The sequence below is a fragment of the Syngnathus scovelli genome, chromosome 12 (genome assembly GCF_024217435.2).
Source record: "Syngnathus scovelli strain Florida chromosome 12, RoL_Ssco_1.2, whole genome shotgun sequence".
NCBI lineage: Eukaryota > Metazoa > Chordata > Actinopteri > Syngnathiformes > Syngnathidae > Syngnathus > Syngnathus scovelli.
This window is the reverse complement of record NC_090858.1, coordinates 4,811,557-4,828,326: the sequence shown is the minus strand read 5'-3', so window position 1 is coordinate 4,828,326 and position 16,770 is coordinate 4,811,557. Positions and strand designations below refer to the sequence as shown.

Genomic DNA, 16,770 nt, shown 5'->3' with positions numbered 1-16,770 from the left:
TAAGTAGGGTCACATGGTTGCAAGAGAGTCCACATAGCAAAATATTTTTCTAACAACTGGATCATTAGGATTACATTGAGGCAGAACATCAGGAAAGTAGTGATGTACCCTTGCTCCTTTTGTAACCTTAAAACATGCTTGCTGGGCCAAATGAACACTTCAAATTGTATGTCGAGGTGCAATTGTGTGTGAGTGCTTTTGTAAAGTGGGATGCGGCCCATCGCTCAAGGCCATCCCGTACACAATGCTCTGCGAAGGGTAAACAAACATTTATATGACATGATCATGAATCTCCTGAACAGCGGCTTCGCTGCTGAATCTGAAAATCGTGTGTAGTGCAGGCAGCAAAGTGCCCTAGTCAACCTTTATCGCATCCTTGAGTGTCGGTGGTTTTGTTGTTTTAGCAATTAGCATTTAGCATTTGTCATCTCAATCCTTCCTGTGTGTAATTTTGCATCTTCTCTTATATTTTCGAGTGACGGCCGGCTGACTCCAAAGTGTCACAAAAAACAACTTTCCTCTTAGGCAGAAGTCTCCAACGCAAGTCGGTGTTGGTGTAATTGCCCGGCGGAAAATGATGAGAAAGCACGTCCGACTGAGCTCGTTAACAAATTAGCATTTACGCTGATTCTCACCGAGAGTGCACTTTGGGGGTTTACCGTAAAAAGGAAGTGGGAGATTTTCTTTTTCGCGCTGCACTCGCAAAACAAAGCCATTAATGGCGTTCCAAAGGCACAATTCGCAGCCCCTCAGTGTTTCCGCCGTTCCTCTCAAAATGACACTTTTCTGTGCTAAAGTGTCGTTAGCGGATGAATAGTCTAACTGAATAATTTGGGGCAAACTCCACCGTGACTACAGCGAGGTAAGCGTCTCTGCTCCCCCTCCCTAACGGAAGGATAAAGCGAGGATTTGTGCCCTTTGGCGGAACATGGGGGAGTGTATTTTTTTTTTTTTTTGCGCATGAATCACAGTTGAAACTGAGCCATTAAAGAGCAGTTAGCTTGAAGCTAAATAAGAGCGGTGACGCTAAATAAGACAAGCGCTGGCGTGATAATGATGGCTTGGTTTGAGAAGGAGAGCTCAGAATTAAAATGGAGTCCAGTCAACGTAATCCATAGAACATACATGTTTCAAAGGTCTTATCATGTAGCAATGGACAAGAGGATTTTATGAATATAGATGTGCGCACGACAAATAATTAATGGTACTGGCATACAAACAAAAGGGGGAAAATATACCTGCAACATTTATATGCTCCCCGCTGAGACTGCGCTGCATTTTAATCGAACATTTTATCAACAGCGTTCTTTTGCATTGCGGTTTAGGCAACATTCGAAAAGATAAACACTTTAGTATTTGTTTTCCAAGTGGCTGGCTTTGCAATTACCCCTCGTAACTCTCTTTATATTTTTCACTGGCATGGGAAAAGAGGGGAAACGCATTCAGGGACTGCATTGTGGCTTTGGTATAATTGCATGTCATGTGATGCTGCAGGGAGACAAATATGCGCTGTGCTGGAGCTGTAAAATCTTACGAAAGGAACTGTTTCAGGATTTTCAAATTTTACAAGCACCAACACAGAAGAGAAAAAAACGGCTAGTTAACAGATAAGAAAAAAAAGAAAAGAAAAAATAACAAATCTACAAAGTGTAGATTTGTTAGTGCCTGTGGAATTGTGGGGAACACATCGCGGCCACGTAGTAGAGGTTGATGGGCTCCAGCTCCCTAACAACATCACGGCTGCATAAATAAAAATGCTTAAAGGCTTCACTCAGAGCTGAGTATCGTTATTATGAAAACCATCAATCTGATCACCGTCTGTTATCAAGGTGTTGTTGTTTTTTTCATACGCTGTCCAAAATTGGAGAGAACCGTCTGCTTAATGAGCCGCATGAATGAAATTAACTCTTATACTTTGAGAGCGCAGGATAGGAAACAATGCAAAACAAAAACAGTCACCTCTATGTTATGAGCCTAATGAGAGAGAGTTTTTACCGGTATGCTGCTACTGCTGCTCGCAATTCTCATCTTGTTATTCCTCTAATGTCGCTAATGCGAACACAAAAACTGTCACCACAGTGTTAAACCACAAGCGGGACTTACAGAAAAAGCAAATTATTTATGAAAAGCTCTTTAACTTCAAGGCCGTTATTCACTGTAGCGCAGGCAAGCGGCATTCATCAAGTTAAAAGGCCTGCCCACTTTTAATAGCGGTCTTTGGGTACAAAACTGTCTCTGGATTATTCTGCCCTCCCGCAGACTGCGAAAAGGCATTTGCTTGTACTTAGATGTCGGCTATTAGATTCCACGTAGCTAGCCTTACCTTGGATTGATTCATCATACAAAGCAATTACAATGTTCTCAGATTCTCCACGCTCGGTGAGAATAGCACTCTTGGTGGCACACTGGATGAAAGAAGTTGAAATGAGAAAGTAAAAGCCATTAGGAAAAGTAAAATGTGCTTCAAAAGTCCAACTAAAACGGCATTGGCAAATTTATCTAAAGCCGCCGGACAGTGAGTCGGTGTCTTTTGGGGCTATTTTGTTATCATTTTTGCAGTGGGCCAGTTGAAATCAAAATATCGGGGCTGATTCTTTTATGCCAGTCCAGGAGTGTGAAAAGTTTTCTACTCAAGGGCCTCATTTGATTTTTACAACGGACAGCTATGCCAGGTCATTTGTAGATGATATAGATATATATATGGTTTTTTTGTAGTCATAAAAAAAAAAAGTTTTATAAGGATAAGGATATACTCTTCCAAGATAAGTCAGACACCACTATTAAAGTAAAGTCATCATTGAGTGAATGAGATATTCAAATTTGTTTAATTTTTTAGTCGGGCACCTCTTTGGTCCTCTGAGCCCAGTTTGAGAACCGCTCTACTAAGCTATGGCGCTGCTCACTGTTTTTTTTGTTTCATGCTACTAAAAACAGAAAGCGGACAAAGCTGCTGTTCGGAGTGCACTCATTTATGATGTCACCATGTACTCTTGTATGTTTCAAAAGCTTAGAGACGCGCCGACGCAAGCTAACCAACGCGGGGGGAATATCACAGCGAGGCTAAAGAGAAACGGAGACAATGACAAAAGCGGGCCGAGGTTAACGAAGAGTAAAGACAAGGGCAGGAAGATAGGCGAGAGAAAGAGGGGGCCATTAGGACGCTGGGAAAAAAAACTGAGGAAATGTCCTGTAAAGGGGACAGAAGGGGAAAGAGAAACAATGAGCGGGGGGGGGCAAAGAGGATGAGAAGTAGGACAATGATAGATCATCTTCTGGCAGCCTCAATTTGTCATGCTGTTATTGGGAGGGAAATGGAATTGGGGTGCGGCGAGGAGAGCGCCGGGGTCCAGAGGTGGCGGCGTCAAGGCAGGAGGGAGCAACGGGAGCCAGACGCTCGGACAGATAAACTCGACTCACCTCTCCACCTCTTGGCCGCACGCGCCGGTCTGATGAAGTCCCGCCAACGGTGGGCCGTCACATTTACACGGGCGGCTCGGAGGGTTACTTTAAAAATGGTGTCCCGTAGTTTGATCTATAAGAAGTATCATTTTAGAGTTTTGGACTCCTCCAACCAGCTCCCATTTCTGACAAACTGGCTTCATATCAAATCGTAGTGGCCAAAGACTAGTGGGGATTACGATTTAATAACATGACCTCCGATACGGTGTCAAAACGACAAACTATTTGCGTTGGCCTTATGTCTTCTCGGCCAATTAGGTGAGGCGGACACGGCGACTTTGAGCATTTAATTAATGACTTCACAAGCTCCCGTCAAGAAGATGCAACAGGAGAAGCGCACTGTGCGGGCGCCGCTGCACAAACAGCTGCCCAGCTGAGATAAAAAATAAAGGCCAAGTCTGGTCGGAAGAGAAACACGTGTGCGACGCCTCGCAAGATAGAACAAACTAATTTGTCTTCCTGCTTTGCAGTCTGTTAATTGTGTAATTGTTCCACTTTTAACAGCAAAACATTTTATGGTGGATGAGTTTAAGAAGCCACCGGAGTTGATTACGTTTATTAAGTCACATTCACGGTAGACGAAATGATTTATCTTGGTCTCGTTTGTTTGATACCACAGAAAAACTGTTTTTTTTGGGTTGCTATCTTTTGTGCTATAATATTAAACTTATTCACGATTTCTTGATAATATTTAGTTCATTTTAATCGGTAATTCAAACTAAAATATACAATCCATATTCAGATTCCATCTGAAATAAGATGGAGGATGGTAAGTGTGTGTTCGGCCTCTGCCAGGTTCATGAGTCACGCCGCCTTCGTCCTGCTCGGTCGCAGCTAAGATGGCAAGAAGAAAAGTAGCTGAGGTGCCAACGAACCTGTGAAGCACACCAGGCTATTTTCAGCTTGCAAAAAAAGCGCGGCGTCGGATAAAAGCCGAGGACGTTTGGTGTTTTTGACGCCACGGGATTGACGGAATATTCCAACGGCGTCAAGAAAGCAGGAAATGAAGCCGGTCTGGGCTTGAAGTATTAGCTGTAGCTGCAGGAAAGAAAAAAAAATCTTGCTCGATCTCCACCGTGCTTTGATAACATCTCGGTGCATCAGATAGTAAGGAGTAATAATAAGTGCATCGAGGCACGACACAAGACAAATCAGAGTCTTTTGTCCCGGGAGTGTGTGGCTCAGGTCGTGTCGCAAAGTGAACTGGCTCACACTGTCCATTTTTCCACATTAGCGCTTTCCACCTGCTCAGTGACTAAAAGGTAGCTGCTGTTGAAAGCCGCCGGTGTCACCTATTGTGTAACTGACGAGTGTCGCCATTTTCTTTGCTGTGACGACACAATTTGCTTTGTGTGTGCCTAGCGTTTTTTTATAAACTGTCGGTCAGGGGCAGCAAATTCCCCGAACACGAGAAAGCCATCATGCCCGTCGTCTTGTTTGCTGAATAATAATAATACACGCTGCGCTTTCAAGATATATCTGCAAGCGGTCGTGACACTGACAAGAAAGGCTGCTTGAAATCTAAACAGAAATCGGAGAAAACATATTAAATTCAAGGCCCAAGGCTGTTGATGTTTTAAGGCACAAGCTGCGACTCAAAATTCAGTTACGGCTTCTAAAAATTTCTGTGCTTTGCTAGGCTATATATCACCCGCGCTAGCTAGCTTACTTAACCTCACGCGACTCTTACATTACACGCCCATATTTGTAGCTAACAGGACAGACTTATTGTACGCACGCTGAATTTATTTTAATATGCGGGGGCAAGTAGATAAACGCCTTTGTACTGTAGCGCCCGCTAAAAAGGAGTTTACAATCAGTACAGTCTAATATTTTCTTAGTGATTGCATGTCTCAATCCCTTTAAGAGAAATACGGCTGGGACGATGGCGGGCACAGTTGGCCAAGATGGCCCATAAAGTCACATATTGAGAAACGAGCGGCAGCCGCGGTGCTCAATAAAAAGGTCGACGTAAAACAGCAGCAGCCTGCTGGCGGACGGCCGGAAGCTGGCCGTCCAACGGGACACAACATTAGGTACACCTGTAAGGCCGTCCGAAATAAAACTAGGTTTTACTCATGTGCTTAAATATTTGATATGATAGTAAACGCCGGAAGGTTCTGTATTCCCTCACGCGAGCGTATGAGGCATGGATTTTTCTTTGAATGACATTTAAAATGCGCAAAGATGACACACAACAATGCATGTGGCCTTTTTCAGAGTGCGGAAAAATGATTTTCACGCCAGCTTTTACTGCCGACATTGAGAAAACAGAGCTTGTAACTGTCACGGTATACACATAATTAACTTTGAAACTACTGAGTGTAAAAGTATCATTTGTATTTTTTTTACGGCAGCTTTCACACCTCTGGCGAGGTGAGCCGTCAAATATCCTTAATTGGATCTTTTCACAATGACAGAAGTTGAGTCGCTCACGCTCAAATTATGCTTAGCCTTTTCATCCTTCAGTACAAACTTGTCTCGATAATAATCAATTAAAAAAATGGTACTTAAAGAACAACATAAACAAATAAAGTATATCTTTTTTTATTTTTATACAGCGAACCTCTCCATCACGGCTTTCGGATTTGGGCATGATTATTAATTCATTTGTAGGATGGATCAAATTGTTGGTCTTTGGGGGGGTCGGGTTTGTACAATATTTTTGTTTTTATCCATTGCTTTCACTCTCGCTCATAATATGCTCACATTTGTATTATTAAATTTTTATTAAGTGTGATTAAAGACCTTACATTTACATAAGTGCTACAAATGCTATAAAATATGCATAGGGAATATTTAAATAGGGCATTTGAATATCAAAGGTTTCACAGTATATTTGAACCCACAAGGGTTCAACAAAAACAATCATTTTTGCTTTTTTTTTTTAAATTTATTTCCAACCTGTAACAGCTATAAACAGCTGGAAGGAGCTCACTTGCATGCTAAACGGGGAGTGACTTTGGTATCTCATAAAACCTGTCATGTTTTTTTTTTTCACCTACAGTAAGTGATAAGTGGTTTTACAAACGCCGGCTAATACCAGCCAAGGACACGGAAACATGGTCGGAGAGCTTTAAAATGCCACTTTGCCACCCCCGGGAGAGGCTGGCGTGACTCGGCAGAGAGGTCGCCTTGCATGAGGGGTGCAGAGGCGTCAGGTGTCAAGGAGCCAGGCCAGACTGAGCTGACACCAGATGCCACCCCCCCTCATGGGCGATGTGAGAGGAAAGGCGATGTGGCAAGTGTCTGGCTGGCTGGCTACAACACACAGACACACACACGATGCGAGGTGTCTGCGCATCCAAACACGAGAGACGACATGAGCGTCGTGAGGACAAAAGGGCGGGGAAGGAGAGACATGGAAAAATGATGTCATGCTAATCAGGGTTCAAATTGTAAAGGTCTGGACAAAAGTCTGCTCAGGGAAAAACATGACTTTCTTAAGCCTGATGCATTGTGGGACATAGACGAGTCACCTTGCCGAGGATTAGGTGCGTATAAGCAATGAATGAAGATTGAAGAGTCAAACAAGAGCTCATCGCTACCCAAAATGAGGGTCTGCTGAAATAAGGTGCTTCCTGTTTACAATATTCTGCTTTAGTCAAATTTAGCTTACAAGTGTATTGCCATCTAGTGGTTGATCGTGGTATTACCCCCAAAAAACAGGGGTTGCAACAAAATGATGACATTTGATAGACAGGCAAACTCGACTGTTTTTATCAATCATTTGGAAAAAGTCACTTTTGCCTAATATGTCCCCTTTAAAGTTGTCATCTGTAATTAATTTTAGATAAACAGCTATCAGCAACTTCCTGTGCCTAAGGCATCAACATCATTGGCATTCCTCGTTGAAATATTCGCACACGTGATCGCCTTGCCGACTCGTCTCAGGTGAGCTCTCTGACAACAGGTATTAATGAAGCTCAGATGGATTATCAAAGCTGCCGGCACGTCCGACCATTCAACTTATTCACGGAAGCGTCCGGGAGCCGGCGCCTGAACGTGACGCGGGGGCTTATTACCCGAGACGCATCGCATGAATTCTAAGCGGGAAGAGAAAGAGTGTAAAGGGGCAGATAAAGCAAAACTTTGGGCAAGAAAGAAAAGAACCAAGTGGGGGGGCTCGAGGGCTCCGAGTCAAAAACGAAACCTGTGATGGGACATTAATAAAAGGACGTGTGCTCACACGCTGAGTGATGTCTTTGTAAGTGCTTGGCTTCCATATTCATGAAGCCGGATTGACGAGTCAGCATTTTTGACACACTGATAGGTAGGACCCAAGAAAAAAAAACTACAAACATGGCTGACTTTGGCGTTTGTTGCCAAAAATCCACATTTACAATTGGATTATTTTTTTTGTGTGAATGCCCTTGTGTGATATTTTCTTGGATATAAGCTTTGTTCGGGGATGAGATGGATTCAATCAAAATGTCACATTGGCGGGAGACGCGCGTCTCGCACGCCTATGACGCACGTATGCTAATACGGCTGTTTGGGTTCCAACATATATTGCAATAGCGCCGCACCTCTGACAGATTTTGTCAGACGGAATCCGAGCGGGGCACCTGAGATGAAAATATAAAATAAATGAATTTCAAATGCAATAAAAAAAACAAATGCGGACAGATGTCCACACACGACTGCGCGCGTGTGTGTGTGTGTGTGTGTGTGTGTGTATGTGGTCACAGTCCCCTTCTGCAGCGGGAATACATACATGAGTACCTTGACTTATGCGTTTAATTCGTACGGCAACCAAGCGAGGAACTCTAATTACCTGTGTATCAAATCAGTTTTCCTCACTGAAATAATTTGAAATTTCATTATTCCGTTCCAGCTCACCAAACTCCCCAGTATTTGTTGTTTGTTTGTTTGTTTGTTTTCACAGCACACAAGGCTAGCACAGTGATTACAAACTAACCAAGTAGGGACATTGTATCATTATTTGCCAGTAACAAAAGTTGAGGTTTTGGATTGAAAAGCATTCCTGACTAATATTTTCCTCCAGGGCCCCAAAATGGATTTTATGCTAATTCCCTCAAGCCTGACAGTTTCCAAACGTTGCCAGTCAACAGCCTGCGCAGCAGACACTTTGGAATGCAAACGTATGCACGGAGCAGCCAAAGACAAATGAATCGAAAAGAGAAAGTCGCTGGCTTAATGAAGCTCGACTTTGCGGGTAGTTACGCTCGTCTCACCGGTGCGAAACCACCGAGCGACAGTTGGGCTTGGAGTTTCGGGGATTTGGATTGGATGCGCAATAGTCATTTATTATAAGTATTAAAAAAAAACAAAATAGAAACTTAAAAATATGAACAGACTGCTAGAAATCGTTAGCTCGTTGCTAATTAGCCCATAAAATGCATGCTCGATATGATTTAAGTCACGAAAATTTTCTGAAAATAGAATTTTCTCGGACAGGCAGAACTCTCCCCCTGTTGTTGTGTTGCCACATCGAAAGACATCCTACCTGGTGGATGAACACCTGCGCTCCTCGAGGGCTCATGAGCAGCACGGCCCGCCGCAAAGTGTCCCGGTAGCGGTTGAGTTCCTCGGTGCGCAGCGTGCTGAAGAGATCGTTGAAGACCCGGCTGACGTTGCGGTCCACCCTCTGCAGGGACACATCCAGACCCAGTCGAGAGGCCTGGTCCATGAAGGTCTGTAAGCCGCGGATATCTGGCGGAGAGAGAAGATTTTTTTTTTGATGGTCCGCCGATTTACCCGACGTCAGCACTGCACTGACTTTGCAGTTATGAAAACTTGCAGAATAGCGAGCTACATAGTAAACATTTAATGTGACCCATAAGCCTCCGTCTACATTTTTACAAGGTTCCTCCATCCATCTCGCCAAGTCTTGCTACTTTTACTCATTAAATGTCATTTATTCTCATTTTCAAAAGTGAATCAATACCATAGTAGAGAAAGCGTAATTGTGATCTCAAAGGTCGGCAGATAAATCCTCGCCGCCGCTCTCGGTGGAGACGGCGTCCCGGCGGTGATGCGTTTAAAATTTCGGCGAGAAATGTCATTTTCAACGGCTTCTCTTTGATCGATTTTTTTTTTTAATTATAGTTCACTGTGCCTCTTCAAACATGAGAAGATGAAGCTTTAAAGCAAACAAAATTAAAATGAAATGTAAGCTGTGCATAATGAATCACGCCATTGGACATGTTTGCACACTCGAGAGTATTTTGAGGAGTGGCTCAAAGACTCCCGGGCACTTTCACTTATATCACTCTCAAAACCAAAGTGTGACAGCATACAACAAGTATCCTTGTCTTTGTGTTTCCTCCAATTAGCGGCAGATGAGACTTCAGATGCTTGCAGTGATCATCAAGTCCTCCAAGGACTATACTGCATCAATAATTGATTTTTGTTCAATTAAATTGGGCTTCATTACGTTCTTTATAACCCTTGCTACGAAAACTTACATTATTGACGATTTAATACGGGTTATATACGGATCTTAATCAAGGGTTCACGCCATGCTCTAAAAAAGAATTAAGACACACTTAATATCCATTATATAATGACATATATTTTTTATTTTTTAATATTTATGCATGCATTGGAATTCCAGAAGCTGTTTAGTGATGGCAGCATTCAACAGGCACACAAATATGCCCACACAAATATGATCGCCGAAAAATCAATAACATCATTAAACAGCGGGAGTACGCCAGCGCTAATTGAGTTGATGTTTAGCCGCTCAGGACGAGGTACGCAAATGATCTTCAAATGACTTTTTTGACCCGGTGCCGAAGCGACATAATGGTGCGTCATTGCCGCCACGCTGCCTGCACCGGAGGCCGAACTCCGACAAAGCGCAGCGTCTTTGTAGATAGGGGGCGACGTTTCCTTTTGCTGTATTGCAAATGATATTCGAGGCGGCGTTAATAATAACGGCCGTTGCTGGATAAAATGGTTCAATGTGCGGAACAAAACACAAAATTAAATCATTTGTCAACGCGGAAGCAGTGCCGAGCTCTCGAAATTGAAGTGGCCACACTTGACGGCGCTATTTTGAATTGAACAGACATTAACTTGGATTTTTTTTTTTTTTTTTTTTTGACAGAGCACAAATATGATCTGTAATCGATACGCAATTCCGTCTGGCCCTGACAAGGTGACGTAAATGAATAGATTTTGGCGGCGAAATGATTTATCAAGGGAATGCAAAGTGATAAGCACAACGAGGTTCCCGTTTTCAGTTAAAAGTCAAAATGCACAGCGTCACGTTAAATGCGACATGACGGATTAGCGCTCCGCCAACATTGTTTTCCTCAATGGAGGATATTTTACAAGTGCTCCTTCAGTGTTATTACCTCCCCCAAGCACAAAAGCAGGGAGGGACTGCTTTTATGACTGCACGTATTTAGTTTACAGTATTTCAGTCTCCATAAACGTGGTAGTTAGTGTATATATAGGCCATGAAGGCTTGCAAAAATCGTGGAGTCCATTTTTTTTTTTTTTTTAAATCAAGTTTCCAAGAAATACTGCTTGCGTTTCGATTGATGTGTGTTTGTGACATCTGGTGACCCAGCTGCGATGTTTCAAGGCTCTCTTTATACATTCAAAAGCAAAGCAGAGCTAATTTACTCATGTGGACGTTTTCCAACCCGCATGTGGACGGACGTGAGCGTGAATAGGTCGAACGGACAGCAATGTTGTGGATGTCAGTATTCTACTTTGGACTTTTTATGAGTCAGATTGTCTTCTTGTCTTTAGATGGTTGATTAATCTGGATTAATAATTGATCTGGATAGATAAATGAATTTCCTCCCGGGATCAATAAAGTATCTCTCTCTCTCTGATCATGTGACCTCACTGTAAAAAAAAACCCAACCTAATCTTGTATTTCTTTTTCCAACAGCCAGAGTGAGGAATCGATTCCAGGTCTATGCCTGTCCTGTGATTGACAAATTGCAGTCAGGCATGAAATTATTCTCCATCCAGAGGTGGGGCTTGTGCAACATTCAAGGCAGGTCAATCTGAGCTGTCGAGCACACTGGTCCTGGGTCAGGAGGTTAAACGGCTAGCAAAGCATACTGTTCTATTTTCTCATAAAATTCTTGCAGATCAAGTCCTCAGAGGACTACCCTTTTTTTTCTTTCTCCCTTGGAAGCAGCTTTGCCGATCTGGACATCTTAACTGAACCAGTGAAGTGAATATCGTCGTAATCCAGTCGAGCCAAGAGCACGGCAGGTGATGCGCCGTCTAACACCCAACTCTCTCATCTTTGGCTTTAAAAGGCAGATTTGGCTTTTTTTACGCTGAGATGTCTTTTTTTTTTTTTTTTTTATCAGTGTGCAGTGGCGAGAAGAGCGTGAAGCCTCCTTAACATGTTTCTCGGCGTTTTTCTGACTGGAGCCGAAACGCTGGCGGGGGCTCTCCTCTCGGACCGCAAGCGGCGTATCGCGATGAAAAGGCTCAGAGGTTTTTACCGAGCTGTCAAGCTGCGTCGCAATCCGAGCGGAAAAGCCGGAGACGTGTTTACTCGACGCTGAGATGAGCCTGTTTAAATGATCATACATGAACACCCTTAGCGCAATAACGCTACTTTTGTCTTAAAACGCAATTTTGAATTTTGGTTTGGGTTTTCACCAGGCCACTACAAACTTTTTTTTTTTTTTCTAGAGGTGGACGATCTGATATTCTTGTAAACCAGCCTGTGTATAGCCCAAGAGTAATTGAGCTGGAGTGCACGAGCATGGCTGCACATTAGCCTGCAGAATTTTCTGCTAGACAGAAAGAATCATTGTTACATTCATCTTTTTTTTTCTCCCCCCCGGTTAATGAATATGCATTGCATACATTTTATACATCTTAAAGAATATTTTAAAATATTATGGAAGTGAATATGTAATATTTGAAGAAAAAAGTGAGTCACTGAAGATTCAATATACCGAATCTACCAATTGGTAAATAAAAAATAAAAAGAAGAGAACAAATGTTTTTCAAAAAAGCTTTTCAAAAAACTTTCAAATGCTGTTTGCCTATTTTCTTCTCTTAGAAAACAAACTTCACTGGCAAAGGTAATGAATCAATACAACAATAATAATAAATTGCCGTTATTCTGTTTCCTTAACGATCCGTGGCAATCTTATTTACGTGAGAATAACTCTGACGACTCATTCTCCGTTTTACACCAAGGAGGCAAAGGTCACTCGTACCTTCCCGTTGCGTCGCAAAACGTTAGTCGGCAGAGTTATGGACCTCACCACTCAACTGAGGGCTTAATTGAGACAGAGTCGAGCGCTTTGTTTTGTTTTCCGCGACACGTCACCCGCTGCGAGCATCGCCGCCATTCATGCGCGCTGCGGGGGACTTCCATTGCAGTTTGCATCAATGCCTCCGCTCGACGAGAGCGAGCACCTCCACCCTCGAAGCTGCTTAATCAAGATCACGTCTAATCCCTGCCTAATTCTCTACTGTGCTAACATGACTAAGCACTAAAGCAAGTGGAGAGGCAAGGAGAGCACCTAATCTCAAGGAAAACACGAACTCCTTCCTTAAGCGGGTTATCGGACAGGTTTTATTTTCAGTCACTTCTGATTTAAATTGTCTGTAGAACGGAATATGAGTGTAAATGGTTAGGGGCTGGCTACTACTCCAGGGTGTACTCCACCTCAGCTCGAGCTCAACTGCCCTTAGTAGGACAAGCACTCGAGAAAATGAGCGGACTGATATTTTTCTTGATGGTTCTGGAAAGGTAGTTTATTTGAAGCATTTGACAGTTCTTCAACAAATCAATAGTGCTGACTCGGGTGCTTTTTGATCAACAAAAACATGCAAGAATATATAATTAGATAGGGTTGTTTATTTCTTGGCAGAAGTTTGTCAGATGAGCTCATATTTGAGCAGATCGGGGTGCCAACATTTGCTAATTAGTGGTGAAAATCAAACGCTAAAAGGCTTCCTGGGAATGCCCTACCTGACAGCCAAGTTTATTACTTTGGAGGAATTAGCAAAAAATGATTACATGTCATCCAGCCGGGAAGCAAATTTTGCAACAATTTAATGGAGTTATCTGATTGGAGGAATTCACCTGAAGAATGCTTGATTAAAGATTAGCCAGACAGATGGACGATAGTACATACTGTAGATGGTGAAAGGTGAATTCCAGTTGACGTCAAGCTTGTGAGCGGACGCCATTTAACACGAGTTGCAATCAAATTTGGGTCGTCATTAAAAGAAGGGTACATTCACCTCTGCTTTAATTTTGTGTGCTTACCTTGCATGAAGGCGCTAAGGAAGGGGAGGGGAATCTATTTAGCCTACGTTCGTGCAGAGCTGATTTTCTCCCACTCCCACATTACCAAATTATGTATGAAAATTTACAATGACAAAGTGAACTGGAGGCAAAGCGGTGAAAGTGCTTTATGCGCCTTTTTTTCCCCTCCTAACTGATATATTACGGGAGATTGGAATGAATGAGCTTTACAGATTCATTACATTGAGCATCACTCTGCTCCCACAGGCGGGCGGGCGGGCGACTAATAAAACAGCCCATCATCCAAGGCCCACCACTGAAAGCCTCGAACAAATATGATCATAATTGACCACACTCATGCTAAGAAAGCCCAAACAATATCCTTATTGTGCTCACAAGTAGGATAAAAGTACATATTTAATTGTGTGAAGGCGATGGCCTTCACACATATGTTATTCTACACCATTCTCTATTATTATTATTATTGTGTGAAGGCGATGGCCTTCACACATATGTTATTCTACACCATTCTCTATTATTATTATTATTATTATATTTTATTCTCCACACTTTTTTGTCCCGCTTCTTCTTCCACATAGTTCATCCGATTCACTCCGTTCCACTTTTGACGTGTTCCAAATATTCACGAGATGAGCGCTTCCATTTTTCTCGTTCCGAAAATTTTCCGATTTCGCAAAATTCGCGAACTTACGACAAATTTTTCCCCATTCATTCTTAATGGCAGATTCGACATTTCACATTTACATCATTCCACTTTTTTCTACATTGTTCAACCGATTCAACTCATTCCAACTTTCAACTGTTCATCTTTTGCCTACCTATTCCACAACTTCCCACTTACCAAAAATTCCAAATTTGAAATTCAACCAAATTCTCCAAAATTTCGTTTTTCCACTCTAACTTTTACGTTTTTCAACCGATTCAACCCATTCCAACTTTCAACTGTTCATCTTTTTCTAACTATTCCACAACCTCCAACTTATGAAAAATTCCAAATTTTCAAATTTGGAATTCAACCAAATTCTCAAAAATTTTGTTTTTCTACTCTAATTTCTACATTTTTCAACCGATTCAACTCATTCCAACTTTCAACTGTTCATGTTTTGCCTACCTATTCCACAACTTCCCACTTACCAAAAATTCCATATTTGAAATTCAACCAAATTCTCCAACATTTTGTTTTTCTACTCTAATTTCTACATTTTTTAACCGATTCAACTCATTCCAACTTTCAACTGTTCATGTTTTGCCTACCTATTCCACAACTTCCCGTTTACCAAAAATTCCAAATTTGAAATTCAACCAAATTCTCCAAAATTTCATTTTTCTAATCTAATTTCTACATTGTTCAACCGATTCAACCCATTCCAACTTTCAACTCTTCATCTTTTGCCTACCTATTCCACAACTTCCCACTTACCAAAAATTCCATATTTGAAATTCAACCAAATTCTCCAACATTTTGTTTTTCTACTCTAATTTCTACATTGTTCAACCGATTCAACCCATTCCAACTTTCAACTCTTCATCTTTTGCCTACCTATTCCACAACTTCCGACTTACCAAAAATTCCAAATTTGGAATTCAACCAAATTCTCAAAAATTTTGTTTTTCTACTCTAATTTCTACATTTTTTAACCGATTCAACTCATTCCAACTTTCAACTGTTCATGTTTTGCCTACCTATTCCACAACTTCCCGTTTACCAAAAATTCCAAATTTGAAATTCAACCAAATTCTCCAAAATTTCGTTTTTCTAATCTAATTTCTACATTGTTCAACCGATTCAACCCATTCCAACTTTCAACTCTTCATCTTTTGCCGACCTATTCCACAACTTCCCACTTACCAAAAATTCCATATTTGAAATTCAACCAAATTCTCCAACATTTTGTTTTTCTACTCTAATTTCTACATTGTTCAACCGATTCAACCCATTCCAACTTTCAACTCTTCATCTTTGGCCTACCTATTCCACAACTTCCGACTTACCAAAAATTCCAAATTTGAAATTCAACCAAAATCTCCAAAATTTCGTTTTTCTACTGTAATTTCTACATTGTTCAACCGATTCAACCCATTCCAACTTTCAACTCTTCATCTTTTGCCTACCTATTCCACAATTTCCCACTTACCAAAAATTAAAAATTAAAAATTTGAAATTCAACCAAATTCTCAAACATTTTGTTTTTCTACTCTAATCTTTACATTGTGCAACCGATTCAATCCATTCCAACTTTCAACTTTTCATCTTTTGCTTACCTATTTCACAACTTCCCACTTACCAAAAATTCCAACTTTGAAATTCAACCAAATTCTGCAAAATTTCGTTTTTCGACTCTAATTTGTACATTTTTCAACCGATTCAACCCATTCCAACTTTCAACTCTTCATCTTTTGCCTACGTATTACACAACTTCCCACTTACCAAAAATCCCAAATTTGAAATTCAACCAAATTCTCCAAAATTTCGTTTTTCTACTCTCATTTCTACATTTCTCTACCGATTCAACCCATTCCAACTTTCAACTCTTCATCTTTTGCTTACCTATTCCACAACTTCCCCTTACAAAAAATTCCAAATTTTGAAATTCAACCAAATTCTCCAAAAATGTGTTTTTCTACTCTAATTTTCACATTGTTCAACCGATTCAACTCATTCCAACTTTCAACTCTTCATCTTTTTCCTACCTATTCCCCAAATTTCGACTTGCCATAAATTCCACATTTTAAGATTTTAAACTCAACCAAATTCTCCAAAATTCTGAAATTCCACCAAATTCTCCAAAATTCCGTTTTTCACCTCTATTTTCTACATTTCTCAAGTAATTCAACTCGTTTCAGCATAATTCGCCAGCATTCGCCAAGAAGTGATTCAAAGTCTTCGCCTTCACACGCAATTTCTCCAGAAATTGCATTTTCTAGTTATTATTATTATTCTTCTATTTTATTCTCCACACTTTTTTGTCCCGCTTCTTCTTCCACATAGTTCATCCGATTCACTCCGTTCCACTTTTGATGTATTCCAAATATTCACGAGATGAGCGCTTCCATTTTTCTCGTTCCGAAAATTTTCC

The 16,770-nt window shown here is 41.3% G+C and overlaps 1 protein-coding gene across 3 annotated transcripts in view; it reads right to left on the bottom strand.

Annotated features, from left to right (window-relative positions):
* The window catches only part of LOC125978228 (glutamate receptor ionotropic, delta-1), a 152,286-nt gene that overhangs the window by 35,930 nt on the left and 99,586 nt on the right, over positions 1 to 16,770 (bottom strand). For all 3 annotated transcript variants that reach the window (XM_068652533.1, XM_068652532.1, XM_049735398.2), the window contains one exon: positions 8,930 to 9,135. In XM_068652533.1, the coding sequence (XP_068508634.1) occupies positions 8,930 to 9,135 (206 nt within the window). The remainder of the gene's footprint in view (positions 1 to 8,929; positions 9,136 to 16,770) is intronic.